At 38.9% G+C, this 19,000-nt stretch overlaps 1 protein-coding gene across 1 annotated transcript in view; it reads left to right on the top strand.

Moving 5' to 3' along the window:
- Positions 1-17,984, top strand: part of LOC133138945 (neurexophilin-1) — a 39,229-nt gene extending 21,245 nt beyond the window's left edge. Inside the window, exon 2 of the mRNA XM_061258112.1 lies at positions 15,819-17,984. Coding sequence (XP_061114096.1) covers positions 15,819-16,580 — 762 coding nt within the window. The 3' untranslated portion in view covers positions 16,581-17,984. The remainder of the gene's footprint in view (positions 1-15,818) is intronic.
- The last annotated feature ends 1,016 nt before the right edge of the window (positions 17,985-19,000 follow it).

The raw sequence follows: 19,000 nt of genomic DNA, 5'->3' as shown, positions 1-19,000 counted from the left end.
CTTACAACAAGAAGATAACAACAACAACAACAACAAACCTCGCCCGGGCCTTTCTGTGTGGAGTTTGCATGTTCTCCGCATTTCTGCCTCTGGGTACTCTGGATTCCTCACACAGTTGGGGACTACAGATGAAAATTAGCTCATTAGCTTACTGCGGCACATTTACATTGATGTGGAAACTGAAAATGTTGTTTAATGTGCACTGTCCCTAGTAAATAAAAATATATAAATCGTAAAAAAAAGAAAATCAGCCAATCACGTTGCAGGAACTAAATGCATAAAAATGCATGTGGATGTGAGGAAGGTGACAGTAAGGCAAATAACCACGCATTACAACAGTGGTATGCAGAAGAGCATCTCTCAACACACAACGTGTCAAACCTCTAAGTGGATAGGCTACAGCAGCAGAAGACATAATATGTATAAAATCTAGAAAATACCAAATAAAGTGCTCACTATGTAAATAAATATTAAATGTACATGTTACAAGTAAAAGTAAATGTTAAATGCCCCTTATGCATAGTTTTAGTATGGAGGAAGATTAGTCTCAACATATACATTTAACATTTATATTTATCATTTACATTTAACATTTATATTTATATAAGTTATGCAAAACACTACTCTTTTTGTGAAATTTATGAAATTTCTCTAAATGTTTAAAAGAGTGACATTTGAAAATGGCTAGCTAGTTAGTGATTTATATAGCGAGATATTATTTTCTATCTAGTTGTAACAAATAGTTAATTTCTTAATCGAAACATTGTAGCTGCACAAGGTCACTCAGAGGACACAACCGGAAGCTTTTGCCCCACCGTCAGCATCATAGAAGGAGTGAATCATGAGCCAGGTTTGCTGTGTCAATGTGGGGTTCATCTTTCAGGTTCAGGTTTATCATGTTCTGCTTTATACTGGCTAGAAACACACTTTGTAATACCACACATACCTTGAACTTTTAGTTATGTTATTGTTAGAATACAAAACAGACCAAACAAATTGGGTTTTATGAAGCACTGTAAACCATTCATTCAAATGCTGGTTTAAATGTAACTGAAATGTAGGTTGATACCTCGGGGGATGTCTTTAATTGAACATGTCAGGGCATGTTAATTTTACAGCATTAAGCAGTGCTAACAGTTTGTTTTTCTTTAAATGGGAAATGCTTCTACACCTACTACTTATACTACAACAACTACTACTACTACTACTAATAATAATAATAATAATAATAATAATAATAATCATCATCATCATCATCATCTCATTATTAAGTGCTAAACTGTATATTGAAGGGTTAGTTTCATGTCACGCCAAAAGAACATCTATAGCAGAGGGACTGCTGGCCAACCAACAACAATGGCAGGATCCTTCTTCCATATGGCTCTACGTGGCACTAGAAGCTTTGACAATGTGAGTCACCATGCTTAAACCTGGTCATAGTTTAAAAGCAGCAGCAACACATGGCTTTCCCAGTGGCTCAAATCTCGGAAATCCACACAGACTAAGATGGCACAACCAGTTAGACACAGAGGTAATTACTGTATGATGAGAGTAATTTCCCTTGCGGCTGAATGGGATTTGGAGATTAGCCACACTTAATGAATTAAAGCAGAAAATGATGTCAAATATGGCAATGCCTTATGAGGTATGGAATATTTTTATTTAAATATTTTCACCATTTGCCTTTCAATTAAGAAGCCTTATAGTCATCGTACCTGAATGGAATGTAACCATGTAAAAAAAATCACAAAATAACCCCCCAAAAACTAAACATGGTCCTCAAACTTATAAATCATCGGTGTGCTGTTTGATTGGCATAAACTGATCATTCATAAACTGATGAAATGGGTTTGCAGGGAGGAAAAGGTAAATGTTTGTGCTTTCTCTGAGCTATTGTTTGCTGGATTTGTAAGGTGAGCTCTGTGTGTGACAGAACTTCTCTATGGACCTCTATAAGGTCCCGCTCTGTGACAGTAATGGCCAGAGGTGCATCGATCACCCTCCCTGCTCCTTACATTCATTCTCACCTAAAGATGCTCCTGAGAGGCCTGTTCATGAAAATTGCCCCTCTCTATTCGATGTCACTTTATGTGTTACAACCAAAATCGATCGGGACTAACACTAGCTGAGGCCATTTATAAAATACAATTACTGACGCTCAACGCGCTGGTGGGGCGCTTCTGTGGTATGTTTTTCAATAGGGTAATTTATGTGGGCTATCACAGAATCATATTGATTAAGCAAGCTGGGCACTTTAAATGAGGTCTCCCGGGTCACTTGAGCAGAAATGCCAGTTTATTGGATTGCGGGTGTAATTTGATTAAGAGTGACCCCCAGTTTCAGTGTGCACTTCGCTGGAGTGGACTTCTTACTCTTGCTCTGTTTGAGTCAGCCACCGTCAGTTTGGGTGAAGCATACAGCTTGGCTTTGCCGCTTATGCCCAGCTATGATCTGTCCCCCTGCCTGAGTGCTCAGATGTTCACGGGTGACTTCCCCAAGCATGTCGTAGTGGTAAGAATATCTCTCCTCAAGACATTTGCTCACTTAGTGAGTGTTTCCCAAAACATGTTGTTACTCAAGTATTACATACAACATCCTGGGACTAGTCTTGAGATTCCAAGTATTGCATTTGCCATGTTGAATCTCTGTGTAGGCTACTGGCAGAGGACAAATCCATCAGCCTCATGCAATTAGGCTACCTAAAGAAATGACCTAAAACTATTTCTGCTAGCTACCACAAATGTGCATTTTGGGAAAGTGATCTTATGTTCGACTACTTTTGCAAGCCTAATTTTTGTTGATCCGAAAAGGATAAAAAGTAAAAAGTGCCTCGGTAGCCTAAACTGGTGTACTCAATTATGTTGAACTTGTTAATGACATTTTCATTCTGTATTGCAAACACGCCTGATTGTATTGGCCTACAATACAAGGCTATGAAGTGTATGTGTGTGTAGCTTAGAAATCATACATTTAGCAATGTGACAAAACTGAACTCATTGGGATGTTTTTTTTTTTTTTGTAATGTTTCTCCTGAAGTCAGATTTTGGCAGGATCATGACAACTTTAAATTTCATGAAAGCTGTCTTGAAATTATGTGTGAAGTATGTTCTGCATTTTCAATGTCACTATTGGGAAACTCACTCCAGATTGTTGAAGTGAGCCTAGAGCTGCCTTCTGAAAAAACAAACGAGAAAAACAGTAAGCTAAGCTTCAGTAACATACCACATTAAATAAAGATTAACTTGGATATCTAATCTAGATTTCCTGGCAAGTATTCAAAAGTAAACCCTGTGGATAGTGTTTAAATTGACATATACCAAACATAGCCGAAGTAACATGAAGGATCTTCATTCTTGGCATGCCCAGTTTAGCTCGTTCTTAGATTTTTATTCTTTCGTTGAATTACCCTTTCTGCCTCTTAAGCCTTGGTTGTGAAAAGCACCTTATTCAACCAAGGTCATATTTAACACGGCTCTTTTATGTTAGAACAGAGGTAAAATGCATCAGAGGTTGTCTGCATAATACCCATTTTAGAATTAAATTAGTTGGATCATAAAATAAGCAATCTTAAGTAGTTTTGTCATCAGCCATTTGAAAAAGTGATAGGGCAGACTATTTTCAAGATTATTGCCCACCAACTATTTGGAAATAAACAAAATAACTAAATATGATTCATTAGTTAACAGGCTGTGCTAGAAAATATATTTATTTGCAGTTTATGATTATTTAGTCAATTCTACCCCTTATAACCTTTAATATGTATATAGTCTGTCAATATGCTTTATCCATGTGTTTTATCAATTAGAATTTATATAAAATGTGCATTATGTGTGAGTGCATGTGCGTGTGTGTATGTGTGTTTGTGTGTGTATTTTATACATCATATGCAGCTGAAATGATTGTTTAACATTTTTAATGGTTATATTGTAAGCTACTTTATATATTTAAATATTTTTTATTATATTACTCCTTCAAAGAAAGTGATTCACAAAAATTTAAAAGTCTAATAAAAACATGCCTTCATGCTGCATTTCAGGTTTTTTGGTTACGTCAATCTGGTAAAAGGTCTCTCATAAGATCTTTGATGTAGTTCATGTTTTGGCAAATGTGCTCTGACACTATTGAGTTTGTTGAATTTGGACAGGTTTGAATTTGAAGACCTCTCAGGCTGCCTTTTCCAGGTTGTGTAATTTCATCAATAGAGAAATACAGCTGTACACAAATACACCTGTATCGCTTTGAATGAGCCTATTTTGTCTTTGTTATCATCTTGCATGATAACAATATAGCAATGTTGATACATTACAATTCAGCGACCGCGTTCTGTAAGCACATTCTTTGTGGCTTGCTGACTTTCTCCCTGACCTTCATTGGCTGCCTTATGTCTTCTGGCCCTCGCTGAGCTCCGGGCTGTCAGCGTCTGGGGTGGCCTTACAGCTGTTCCCAGCAGCTGCGGGGTAACAGAAACAGTCACTTCGCATCGCTCCTTTCCCAGCACAGGCAGGCGAATTTAGTTTCCAGTTCCTCTTACTGAACTTTTTTATTTGTATTTTTATGGAAAACTGTTAGCAGTAGCATAATTAGGAATGCAGTTAAATCCCGTCTCTGAGCCCAGATGTGAAACATGGCACAGCCCCCGCGGTGTGCAGAAGCAGGCCTCCTGGAGCTCCTCTGCTCCTCTGCATTGGGAGCGCAGCCCTTGCTGATCTCGGCTGCTCCAGCATTAGGACTCAATCCCCCTTAAAGGCATGAATTTTTAAAACAGAGCCCGCACTTCATCACCATTGAGCCGGTTTTCTCCGAGCAATAATGGAAGATGACAGGACAGAACATTGCAATTCATAGCGGTTTATGATCTGCCCTGAAAAGTTTTTGACAAGAATTATTCTTTTATTAGGGGAGGAAAAGGTTATTCAGTCCTGCTTGGCTTAGTCTGTGTCCAGATGAGATATATTCAAGGAAACCAGAGTGAGTATATACACTCACTGAGCACTTTATTAGGTATATATTAGACTTTTTTTTAGACTGCTGTAGCCAGGCCTCTGAGAGTTATGATGCATTGTATGTTCAGAGATGTTCTTCTGCATACCACTGTTGTAATGTATGGTTATTTGCGTTACTGTCAGCTTTGACCAGTCTGGCCATTCTCCTCTGATGTCTCTAATTAAGGCATTTCTGTGTGCAGAACTGCTGCTCACTGTTTTTTTTTTTTTTTTTTTTTGCACCATTCTTTGCAAACTGTAGAGACTAGTATGCGTGGAAATCCCAGGGGATTAGCAGTTTCTGAAATACTCAAACCACCCTGTCTGACAATCACCGTGGAATGATTGTTGGTGGCTCCTTAGAGGCCTGAATTTTCAACCTTCTGATAGGTGAACATTAACTGAAGTTCCTGACCCGTATTTACATGATTGTATGCATTACACTGCTGCCAACAATTGGCTGATTAGATAATTGCATGAATATGTAGCTGTAATAAAGTAAAAATGTTCCTAATAAAGAGCTTGGTGAGTGTATGCTCAAAAGTTAATAGAAGATGCACAACGTCATCTTTCAAATTAGAAGTTAGAAATAAGGTGAGCATATAGAATATATTTATACAATCCAATTTCAATGTGTGTTTATTTATGTATGTATAATTGAGCAAAAGAAGACCTTCACATTTGTTGCTAAAGAAGTTGAATGAAAGTTGAGTGAAATTGCAAAGAAACTGAAGCTTACAGGGTGATTTTATACAGAAAATATACTCCAGAGATGGACAAACAACACAGATCAGTATTCAGTCGTTTTACCGGAAAAGTGCTTTTCACTGTAAAACACAATCCCACGCAGATTAATGGGACCGTACTTCAACAAAGTGACCTCTATATTCAATCAAAACTGCCAAGCAATCTCATGGGGGAAAATAATTTTGTTTTAATACAGTGCAAGATTAATCTGAGAATGTAGGAATTTTTTTGTTTTGATTGAATAGAACTTTCCCTTAAAATGACTTGGTGGTTTGATTTAATCCAGAGGTTAGTATCCCATCATTCCTCATCTGCTAAAACTCAGGAGAACATATTTGGTTGGATTATTGATCAGTTGCTGTGGGTGGCGGAGGGTGGGAGGAGTTGGATTGTGTTATCTTCCAATGGGCAGCCTGCCCCACAGGGAGCATTAGTTTGATTGGGCCAAAGTGACAGCGGTGAGACTCTAGGGATCACTTCCGTGGCCCGCACATGGCCCGTAAATGTAATTAACTGATCACTGTCAGGATCGTACATATGTCATGTGAAATATTTCTCCTTTTGACAAGGGTACAATTGCTTAAGGGATAAGCTGAAATTGAACTATTGTTGTTCTGTTCTTTTTTGTATAATCATTCTCAAATCTTTAAACAGCTCTTTGTTTCTTTACTTGACTCAATGCTTATATCACTATATATCTATTGAATGATTATCTTTACTTCCTCAATGTCAATACAGCATATATCTCTATATGTCTATTAGATGATTCTCTTTACTTTCAATTAATGAATTATGGGAGAATGAAAAATGATGTTGTTGAATCAATGGCACATACAGTGGGCTCTAGAATTATTGGCCCTTGATAAATATGCGCAAAAATTGCTATAAACTGAAAAAGAATATCCAAAAAAGAGGTTCCACAATTGCCACACCAGGTTTAATAGTCTGTACTAACAACCCTGGCAAAGATGACAGCCATGAGTCTTTTCCTTTAATTAGTGATGAGGTTAGAAAACATCCAGAACTTTCCAGAATCATTGACATCCTTGTAATACTCCCCTCTTCAGTTCTGACCTGAAGACCCTAAGTCTGAAGACTGATATGGCCATGGTTGAACATGGTTGTTGTTTTTACTTCACCATTTCACTGTGGGTTTTGATGTATGCTTGGAGTCATTGTCCCACTGGAAAATCTACCTACAACCAAGGCTCAACTTCCTAGCAGAGGCAACTTGATTTTCGACCAAGATGTCCTGGTACTTTGTTGAGTTCATTGTGCCATTGATCTTAAATAGTGTCCTTGGACCACAGCAAAACATCAATGACCCACCACCATATGTGACAGTAGGTATGAGGTGCTTCTCCTTGTATGCATTCCATCTTGCGGTCAAACATGTTGATGACATGCATGGCCAAAACGTTCAATTTTGGTCTCATCTGACCACTGCTCACTGGAGCAGTGAGCAGTGGTCAAACCACCCTGTCGGGCACCAACAATCATTCTATGGTCAAAGTAATTTAGATCACATTTTTTCCCCATTCTGATGGTTGATGTGAACATTAACTGAATCTCCTGACCCGTATCTGCATAATTGTATGCATTGCACTGCTGCCACCCGATTGGATGATTAGATAATTACATGAATAAGTAGGTGTACAGGTTTTCCTAATAAATGCTTAGTGTGTGTAGATCATTATCCATGTTGTTTATTATATGCAGCCTTTTTTCTCCATTTTTATTAAGGGTGCCAATAATTCTGGAGCCCCCTCTTATTTCTTGAAACACTGGAATGCCGTGGGTCTAGATGGTTCTAGGTTTTGTGTATATTTTGCACAAATTATAGTGTGAGTGATAGGCTATAAGTAGGCCTGCATTTATTTGCATGCCATTTATTTACATGCAGTATATTGTTTTGTGAATAGTTTATTAAAACAATATGGTTCATGCTGCTGGGCATGTAATTAATCCATATTAATGTATGTTTACTGTGTATAAGCAGTCGTGTCACTTATGCATTTTAATTGTTTGGGATATTCGGCTGTGATAAACAAGATCACTTCAGATTGCAAGCCGCAAAAACTTTAGACCTTGAAAGATGTATCATTATCAGGGTGCGGTGTTTGTGAGAATTGTGTTATCCATAAGTATTTATTTTTTGAAATTGTGAGTACCATCCTGTTTACGTCCCAGTGGAGTGTATAACGATAAGAAAAATGCGGAGATGTGTCAATTAAGAGTGCTTTCATTATTCAGTGTTGTTATTGTTCAGTGTGGGACTAATGACTGAGACTTAATGAAAACACAACGTGAGGAGCCATTAGAATCCTTTGTCTTCTCTGTCCAATCCTTCATTCTGTAATTAAACTGCAGAGGAGAGCCTGCAGTCACTGATTGGATGATTCCCCAAAGTGACAGCTAAGAAGGTGTCTTTTTTCTCTTGAAATGCTCTTCTCTACTTCCAAGATTTTAATTGAGGTGCTATGTCACTCATCCAAAGCTTAGGCATATGCCTTTTAAACAGAACCCTCTTTTTGATTTATGATATCTCACAATGTATTGGTTTGATAGATAAAAGAGCCTATTTACATAAGATAACCAATAGCATTGCTGTGGCTACCTGAAATCAGTTTCTGCTAGTAATATTAATTATTTATTTAACATACACTCAGTGAGCACTTTATTAGGTATTTATTGGACGTATTTTTTAGATTTAGTAAGTCTTCAGCTGCTGTAGCCTATCCACTTCGAGGTTTGAGATGCTATTCAGCATACCACTGTTGTAATGCGTGGTTATTTGCATTACTGTCACCTTACTGTCAGCTTCAACCAGTCTGGCCCTTCTCCTGACCTCTCTCATTAACAATGCGTTTCTGCCACCAAAATGAGATCACAATTCTTCCCCATTCTGACATTTGGTCTGAAAAACAGCTGAAGCTCTTGACCATGTCTGCATGCTTTTATGCATTTAGTTGCTGCCACATGATTGGCTGATTAAATACACAAGCTTTAACAAGCTGGTGTACATATCTACCTAATGAAGTGATCGCTGAGTGTATGTTTATATTCAAACCTCCAGTGGGAGAGTTCAGTAGACAAACATCACAAAGTGCATGTACAACTACTTAGTATAATGCACATTTACTGAAACAGATAAATACTCACTCTTTATGGTGCAGTGGGCCCCAGTATAGTTCTTTCAGCCACCTGCTTCATTATATTTTCCTACATGTAGCCGCAATAGATGTTTTTCCTTCGTCTAATGTGCTGATTTGTTCAGTGACAACAATATTTTAGTATTTTGTGGACAGTTCAGGGGCTGGGTTCGTCACAGTCAATCACACTGTGCCCAGACTTCATGGCCAGAAAAGGGTCCCCCTTTTACCTACTGCACAGTGTCTGGCTCCAATTGCTTCGACATGGCATCACAATAATAACACTTCTGTGGTTTCAACATACTTTTCACAAGTCCATGGAAAGTCAGTTGGTCACATCACAGTCACATTGTCCATATTGTTGATGCTTTACACGTAGAGTTTAGCTGCTGTATCACTGGAAGGTCTGTGGTCAAGTGAGACTCAGTTAAGCTTTCTTAGCATGGTTTGCAAGAATGGTTCATTGGACAGAATAATATTGCCTCTAATATAATTTTGACTGAAGATAATAGAGCTTTAACATTGTGTCACCTCAATAAGCCCAAATCTTCTGTAATCATCTTGACTGTTCTAGTCAAGGCCTGCTTCGTGCATTTTAGGCTTGTGGTGACTTCCTCATCTGTGATGTTTATAAACAGACACCTTTCCCCATTTTTCATTGGATCCCTGTGAAGCAATGATAAAAAAAAAAAAAAATACAATGCAATGTTTAACATATGATAAAATGGAATGCCATAATGCCTTTGGACATCAATTTTGGCAGAAAAGTATGCTTATATAAAAAGTATACTGTAGAAAGAACATGTTAGGACATTGGTTTAAAGAAAATAAGTCATTTTCATGACCAAATCCTGTTTATATAATAATATTGCAAGTTATTTTTATGCACACTATTAAGTTTTCAATCATTTCTTTGAACCAGTATTTTTAACACTGTGGTCCCTTTATTTCTCAGTGAAAGACATAGCCTTTAAAGTGAGGTGAATTTGAGGGCAATGCTTGTCAGAGCCCTGCTCTTAGCTCATATCCACCCTTAACCCATGTGGTGCAGTGCCCGTGGTAATTGTGTGCAGAGACTGAGTTTGTGTTAATGGTGTGTCTAACAGCTTTGTTACAAGTCCATTAGGCAGTTCTAGTACATGGACACCATGTCATATTAAAACGCTGGTAACGGCCCATTTGCTGCCACTCAGAGTCTTTCACCTCAGTGCCAAAGAATTGGACCTAAACAGTGTAGTATAAAAAAAGTCTGGTTATAACTCATACCGCAGATCCATCTTAAATACTGTCTTGAAGTGTGTTATTATTTTACCATGTCAACCCCAAGCACCAAGCACCATAATACTTTGTTTAATATTACTTTTCAAAAGCATTGTTGAATCTCAGCTTGAGAAATTTTCTCAGTACTTGAACAACAATTTTGCAGAAAACTGTCAGCTTATTTGTAATAGAATACATTACATTATATTTAAAATTCCTTCTATCCATAACTGTGACACACTGTGCATACAACTGTACCAACTGTATCGGTTGATTCTTAAATCGGAGATTGGTTGGAAGGGTGTCACGAAGTCTACCCTTACAATAAACAAAACCAAGTATCTGGAGTATCACTTGAATTATGACTACAAGACTATTATGACTACTGCTATGGTGAAAAATTGAATGTTTTAGCCACACCATTAACACGCTTGCCGGCAAAAGAGGAATGCACCTCGTACCTACTGTCAAATATGAAGGTTGGTCATTGATGTTTTGGAGATTTTGCTGCAAGTCTGTACAATTGATGCTTCTCATTCACCCATTCATACACACACTCACACTCACACACCAACGGCGATTGGCTGCCATTCAAAGGCACCGACCAGCTCGTCAGGAGCATTTGGGGGTTAGGTGTCCTGCTCAGGGACACTTCGACACAGCCGGGCGGGGGATCAAACCAGCAACCCTCCGACTGCCAGACAACTGCTCTTACTGCATGAGCCATGTCGCAACAATGTATATATATGTAAATATATGTTGAACAACAATGCTGTGTCAAAAACCATATTATTTTTTCGTTTACACTATTTTTGTGCATATTTATCAAGTGTGCCAGTAACTCTGGAGCCCACTGTATGTACAGTATAGCCGTGTCCAGCTCTAGTTCCCTCAAAAGTGTTTCTTACTAAAAGCCAACTGATTTATTTGAACTTCCAGCTTTTCTTGCTTTCGTTTTCTGTTCACTTTTTCCAATGCACCTTTGAAGACTTAAATTATCTAGAGTAGATAATTTCAACAAAATTAGATTTCTCTCATTCTGACCATTCAGGACTTTTCTAAACACTCAATCCAGTTCATATTTTTATGGCGCTTTTCACAGAAGACTGACACAGAGTAACACAAACAAGAAGATTCAAGTACTGAATACAATTATTTTAACATTAAAAAAAAATACCAGAAAGGAAATATTGAAAATATGTGTATTGAACTTGCTTCAATTTCAGCCCAAACCAAAAAAATACCTGTCCAAAACTGATTACATTTGGCAGATTATGGTTTTCCTCAATACATTATAATAATATAACTTCAAGCTCCCAACTCCACAATTATAGTGTTCTCTACTGCACTTACACCTGTCGTTACCTGATATGAACATCAGAATGACACACAAATGCCTTGTGAGTAATGATACTAAAGGCAGGCTGGACACATCAAAACATCGGCCTCAATTACACAAACCAGTAACTGAAGCAAATGCTATTGGCAAGGATACTGCTCTGTAAAATTGATGTTATTCGGTGACAATGTTTCATCTTTCTTCATGGATATTACAATCATAGTATGAAATTGATAATGTAATTTGGAGCAGTGAACATTTCCTTTTTTTGGATTTTGGGTCTCTCCATTCAGCACTATTACCATGTCTGCTTAAATCAAATCCTTTTATGAAGCGAATGCGTTCTCTCAAAATGATGATGTAGCTACATTTGAAATAATAATTAATAATTATTATTATTTCTCAAAACCATTTGTATCAAAATTACATTCACCCCCAGGATTCTATTGAATGAACAAGTTATATCTGCTAGAAAATGATACGCAGTTAAGTTATTATCAGTCTTGTCTTAAGAAGCTGTGTTGTAGTTTTCTATTCCTGTTCCAGTAGGATGTACAGATAAGGTTACACACATGTGAAATCCATCATCATGGGGAACACCAAAGACTTGTCGAAACATAAGAGAGATCAGGAAATGGGTAGAAATGGGTACAAAAATCTATACAGTAAGCAATTATGCATTCCACTGAACAAGTGCAAAAACATTGCAATGCATTTAGGTGATGAAAAATGTAAAAGAAAAAGCAATATTTCCTGGACAACGTTTTGACCTTTATTCAATCAAATAAACTATTCCGACGGCTTATCTGACTATAGAAGAAGCAGCTATTATACTGTTGGTGTATTTCGGTTCATTGATTGGACATGCAGTTCACTATCATGCCTTCTAAGGTCCTGTAATGTGTCTTCATTCATTTCAGAGATACCCCTGACTTTTGGCCATGTTATGCAAAACACAACATGCCACAAAGAATATTCAGGCCATCTGAGGTCTGTATTGTAATGTTTGACTCTGACAAGACTTAAGACCAGGTTTTGGTTTGTCATAAAACAAACTTTTCAGCTGCATAAAAACAGCAACATGGCAACAATTACCATGATCACACCTCCATCTGCCCAAATGGGAGCAAGGATGGAAAATGACCAAACTTTGGATCTGCACTTGCATGGTTTTCCTCCTACCTCTCTGGTCATTCCTACCAGGTGACATGGAGGGGCTCAGTCTCTGACCCCCACCCCCTACAAACTGGAGTCCCTCAGGGCTCAGTTCTTGGCCCTCTCCTCTTCTCTCTATACACCATGTCTCTTGGTTCTGTTATCACTTCCCATGGCTTTTCTTACCATTCTTATGCCGATGACACCCAACTCTTTCTTTCCTTCCCCCCCAATACCCTGGTCACCACACAGATCTCTGCCTGCTTGGCTGATATCTCTGCGTGGATGACTTCCCACCACCTGAAGCTTAACCTTGCCAAGACTGAGCTTCTACATCCCCGCTAAGTCCTCTCCGACAATCGGCCTCTCACTGATTGTTGAGGACTTTGTCGTATCCTCCTCCCATACGGCCAAGAATCTTGGGGTTACTCTTGATAACCGCCTCACCCTGGCTCCACATGTATCCTCCACTGCCAGAACCTGCAGGTTCTTCACCTCCAATGTTTGCCGTATCTGTCATCTCCTGACGGAGAATGCCACCCAGCTCCTAGTCCAGGCGCTTGTCATTTCCCGCCTGGATAGCTGCAACTCCCTCCTAGCCAGTCTCCCAGCTTGTGCCATCAAGCCCCTCCAGCTGGTCCAGAATGCAGCAGCCCGCCTGATCACCAGTCAGCCCAGGTCAGTTTATGTCACCCCACTCCTCAGTGGCCTCCACTGGTTTCATATTGCCGCACGCATCCGATTCAAGGCCCTAGTGTTGGCATTTCAGGCTGCTAAGGGGACTGCCCCACCTTACATCCAATCCTTAATCACTCCCTACTCCCCAGCTAGACCACTCCGGTCTGTCAGCTCTGGTCGCCTTATGGTTCCCTCACTATGAGCACCTGGCGGTCGAGCTGCACGTTCATGCCTGTTTTCCGTTCTGGTTCCTCAGTGGTGGAATGACTTGCCTACCATTGTCAGGACAGCAGAATCCCTCCCCCTATTTCGACGCAGACTAAAAGCACACCTTTTCAAACTGTACCTTAGTCCTCCCTCCTGATTTCCCTCCCCCCCCTTTCTGATATCCCTCTTGTCTAACCCACAAAAAAATAAAAAATTGCACTTCCAATGACTGTATTTTTTGTTTAGAACAGTACTTCATGTGTCTTTTACTAGTTATGGATGTGATGCTTTAGCTTGTGGAAGAACCTATGCACTTTTAAGTCACTTTGGATTAAAAGCGTCTGCCAAATGACTAAATGTAAAAAATGTTGTCTGTCTGAAACTAGCAAAGACACTTGCATTTGGGATATTGGTATAGTGTGCCAAATCCAAGATAGAGCCATAAAGACCAAAATGTACGTTTTCTGCTTGCACACTATTGGAATGTTTGGCATCAAAAAAGGGATGCATACCAGGAAAAGCACCTGTCATACGGTAAATGGTGACGGATCATTGATGCTTTGGGACCATTATGCTGACAGTGGTCCAGGGGCTCTTATTAATATCCTGCACTCTGAATTGAGTCCCAAAGTGCAAACGTATGGCTATGAAGGACCTTCAAAGGTTCTGCAATCAGGAATGGTTGAAGATAACTCTCCAGCCTTATGGAACATTATATGAAAAGGCTGAGTGCTGTTTTGTGGCCTGGGGAAGCTTTACCATGCATGTATTACAGGAGTGTGAATCCTCAATCAATGCATCATATGGAAAATGTATTTTCATGAATTCCATTTGATTGAAATTACAATATTTTAATATGTAGGAAAATTACAATAGATCTCAGTAATGGTATCATTTGTTTTTTTACCATCTTTGTAATTATGTTCAATCATCAATAATTATGGATATTCGGCTTTTGTTGCTGTTGAAATTACAGAGAGCACAGGTTTGAGTCATTAGTGTGGCAAATTCATAAGTTATATCCCTGAATGGAACAGAACATAGAACACGTTTCTAGCTGTTTGGTGGCTTGAGCACATTCTTCTTTAGGTTGTCCCAAAGCTGAGGACCTCTGAACACAACCAGGGTGGGGTGTCTGAAAGCAACACAGTCATCATAGTCAACGCAAAAAGAGAATAATGAATAAACATGGTCTGCGCATGAGAGGGATGGTTCTTTAGAGATACCAATGCACGGTTTGGTAACAAATACTGTACTGTTTGACATTCTACTCTCACAACAGCAAAAGTCAACACCAAGAGTCCATAAAAAAATCCAATACACCATCTTGTGAAGTGGTCAGGCTTGTTTGACCCTCTACCCCTTGAAAGTAATTAAGAAAGCAATTTTCCCACGAGCACTCTTCCTATTCAGTACAAATCGTTCTTGCTGAAAGCCTTTTTTTCAGTAACCTGCCAAAGGCACTTCAAAAACCAGCATGAAAAGGCAGAATGGCAGATTTTAAAAGGTCATGCATATTCTTTCAGTGGGTTGTCTGTAGAGATAATGAATGGTACTTCTTACACGGAAATATACCTATCCATCAAGCACTATCATTTGAAAATATCCCACATTGTTGCCATAAGCTCTACCCTTGTTAAGCACTGCAATATTGCCATCACACTGACATGCCTGCCAAGGTATTGCTGTCCAAAGGCCCTTTTGATTGGTGGCAAAGCCTTATTTTCTAAGTATTGATCCTGGGGGCAACCTACAAAATGCAGAGCTTCACCAAGACAGATTTGCTGTCATGTTTTACAGTAGGAATCAGGCAATCAATGTCACATTTGTCCATTGAGTGCTGTACAAATCTGGGTTCACTCATCTGTGTTAAACAGGAAAAACTGGGGGTCCATCAATCATCAATTCAAGGAACGCTGTGCTGTTAATAGTCCGGTTTTACTCACGAATCTAATGAATGGCTGCAGAATTCAATTTCTACATGTTGGTGGAATTACCTTACTTGGGACAGAAGGTGAAGCATTGGTAGAGCAAGCACAATATTAAATCCCCTCATTCATTTTACATTCATTAAGTCATTTTTCTGTATTCCCCAAATGAATCCTGACCTACAGTATCGATTAATGCAAAACTTCAGAATTCCTCTACTCAACTGATGTAATAGTATATCGTAAACATCGTCAACTTTAAATATTACAATGCTGTCCAGGAATTTGAAATATACCCAGCAAAGTGTTTTGTATTTCTGTCTCTTGTGATTATGATTTTTGAATCTTATGTCTTGTTATCTGTCTATAGGTTACAAGTGCGAATGCCTCCATTCCAGGGAAGTCAGATCTCCTGAAATCAGGAAGCCCCAAGTCAACACTAAAGCACATATGGACAGGAAGCAGTAAGGACTTGTCCATCAGTCGCCTGCTCTCACAGACTCTACAGGGCAAAGAGAATGCCACGGCCCTTGACCTACGGTACAACACACCAGAACCATATTCTGAGCAGGACCTCTGGGATTGGCTCCGAAACTCCACAGACCTCCAGGAATCCCGCCCCCGGGCCAAAAGGCGACCAATAGTCAAAACAGGAAAATTTAAGAAGATGTTTGGCTGGGGAGACTTCCACTCCAATATCAAGACAGTCAAGCTGAACCTGCTCATCACAGGCAAGATTGTGGACCATGGAAACGGGACATTTAGCGTCTACTTCCGCCACAACTCTACCGGCCAGGGGAATGTCTCAGTCAGCCTGGTCCCGCCCACTAAGATTGTGGAGTTCGACCTGTCTCAGCAGTCTGTCATTGATGCCAAAGATTCAAAGTCATTCAACTGCCGTATTGAGTATGAGAAGGTCGACAAGGCGACCAAGAACACGCTCTGCAACTTTGACCCATCCAAGACGTGCTACCAGGAGCAGACACAAAGTCATGTCTCCTGGCTCTGCTCTAAGCCCTTCAAGGTCATCTGCATTTACATTGCCTTCTACAGCACTGACTACAAACTGGTGCAGAAAGTGTGTCCAGACTACAATTACCACAGTGACACTCCGTACTTCCCATCAGGCTGATGTGTTGAACGTCCATGTGGAATGGAGGCAGATGGGGGACAAGAACAGACCCCTTTAATACATCAGCTATTTGTACTGTCCTGAATGTGTCCGCAATAGAAAGATGATGCTGTCTATATTAAAGGTGAATTGATTATCTGACCCACTGAATATTACAATTTGTCATTAAAAAAAGAGGTTGAACAGAAAGAGGTAAAACGAAAGAAAAGGTGTGCAAGGCAGTAATGCAAGGAAGTCAGACAGGCAATTTTAATATAAAAGTCGTCTGATTACTATGACCTTGTTCCATTCTGTATTGTCAAAGGGATTTGTCATAGAACAATGGATTGTACCTCCAGTAATATAAGTTGGTGTCTTGTGGAATCAAATGTTGCCTTGTTTATTCTTTATTTCTTCATTCCATTCCTACCTGAGAGGCTGTACTACAATACAGATTATCATGGCATTAGATTCAGTGATACATCTTTACAGTACTTTACAGTACTTTCATATTTTCATTTTCATACGTTTCATGAGCACTGAGAGAACATGCTTGATGTTACCATGGAGTAGAAACAATGATAGTTCACCCTAATCTTCATCACCAGAATGTTCTTATCAGCACTTTTTAATTATGTCTTCAAAAAGAGTGGCATAGCAACATTGTTCCCAATCATACGACCCCCCACCCACCTCTTCCCTCCAAACATATGATCAGACATAAGATAATGTGACAGTTAGCTACCCAAAGAGAAGGTGGCACATTCGAGGCAATGTAAGTGGCACTCCTTCCTGCTAAAGATGTCCCTGCGGTAAGCAGACCTTTCATTACTGGCATGTTTTATGAAGCCATTTTACACACACAGGAACGCCTGCTCTCAGGCCTTCTGTATTGTCTTTGTAAAGTTCTGGCTTGAAGTAGTAGATGAGGTCTATTTTAGGTCTCATCTGCAGGTTTTTATTTCTGACATGATAATGTATGAAAGGTTTACTGACTGCCACTATGAAAATATATTGAATTATATAACCTAGAGCATAATTTATATAAATGGTTTGTATTGTACATAGTTGATCCTGTCCTAATTGAACTGCTTCTGTTTATGCACCAGTGTCTGTCTGTCTCCCCAGCCCCCCCCCCCTCTCTCTCTCTCTCTCTCTCTCTCTCTCTCTCTCTCTTGCTATGTCTCATGTTCCATTTCTGCTCGCTTGGTTTATTGGTTAACAAAAGGAAAGAAATGACTCATTTTATCAATGTAGCTGTGAATTCTATGATCTATGGAAATGATGTACAAAAGCAGTAAAACTGTCAAATATATATAAATATATAAATACCTGTCATCTCTATTGATACATTTTTTTCTGGAGGGAGGGGGGAAGATCAAAATGTACATATAAATAAAATCCTGAAAAACTTTTTCAGTCAAATCTTGTGTGTGTAAGTTATTGAAATAAAAGGCTTATTGTTGTTACCAATTTTGAATTGAACTAGAAACACACACAGAGGTTCAATCTACAATAAAAGTTATTTAAAATGGTCTACATATTACTCACTTGCACAATATGTACAGCATCAGAAGACTTAATAAATAATAAATAATAAGTATACCTAATAAAGTGCTCACTGAGAGTATATCCAGCCATATAAACAAATACAAAAATGCAAAAGCTGAAATTAATAAAACTTAGTTGGTGGTGGTGATTATTTATTTTAAATATTGCTATTAAAAACTGACTGCAAATAAGCAAGCAAAGAAGTACTGCTATACAAATTGAAATTTGTTTTGTTGGAGGGGAAAATAAATATAAAGATTAAATATTTTTCAGTATTATCTTTGTTTTAACATCATGAGTAATGGCTTGTAGAAAGGCTCATAAGTGAACCTCTCATAGCACACTTGTTCTTCGGCCATGATGAAATTAGCAGTTGGCTGCGGTGCTAAGGCTCTGCAGGCTTCCTTTTTAAAAGGAAAGCAATAAGGCGATCTGATCCTGTTGTACCAGCCTCTTTTCTAACTGCACCATATTTGCACTGAAACCTGGTGCGACACAATGACCAAAATTGAGTTGGACATTCCATAATTCACCAGAGCCTTGTGCTAGGGCAAACGTTTGAAAATTGCACCTTGACTGTTAAAATAAGGCACGTTATTTTAAAATGCAAAGTGGCATTGATTTCTGGATGTATAACAAATTGAAATGGCTGATCAGCTATGCATCTAAGACATTGCATAAACTGCAGTGTACTCGTTTTCAAGTAAACTTGGCAACACATTTGCCTTGAGCTGCGGGTAAAAGGATGCCAATTCTGCTAATACATGCTAATTAAATTTTCCATGATACAGTTGGTAAAGGAGTGTAATTATGAATGGAAAAAATGCAAAGGAACTTGATCAAGGATAAGGATGAATTTCCATGACTTCCCCAAGACTGCCTTCATTCCA

Source organism: Conger conger, chromosome 1 (genome assembly GCF_963514075.1).
Source record: "Conger conger chromosome 1, fConCon1.1, whole genome shotgun sequence".
NCBI lineage: Eukaryota > Metazoa > Chordata > Actinopteri > Anguilliformes > Congridae > Conger > Conger conger.
This window is presented reverse-complemented; position numbering and strand designations above follow the sequence as displayed.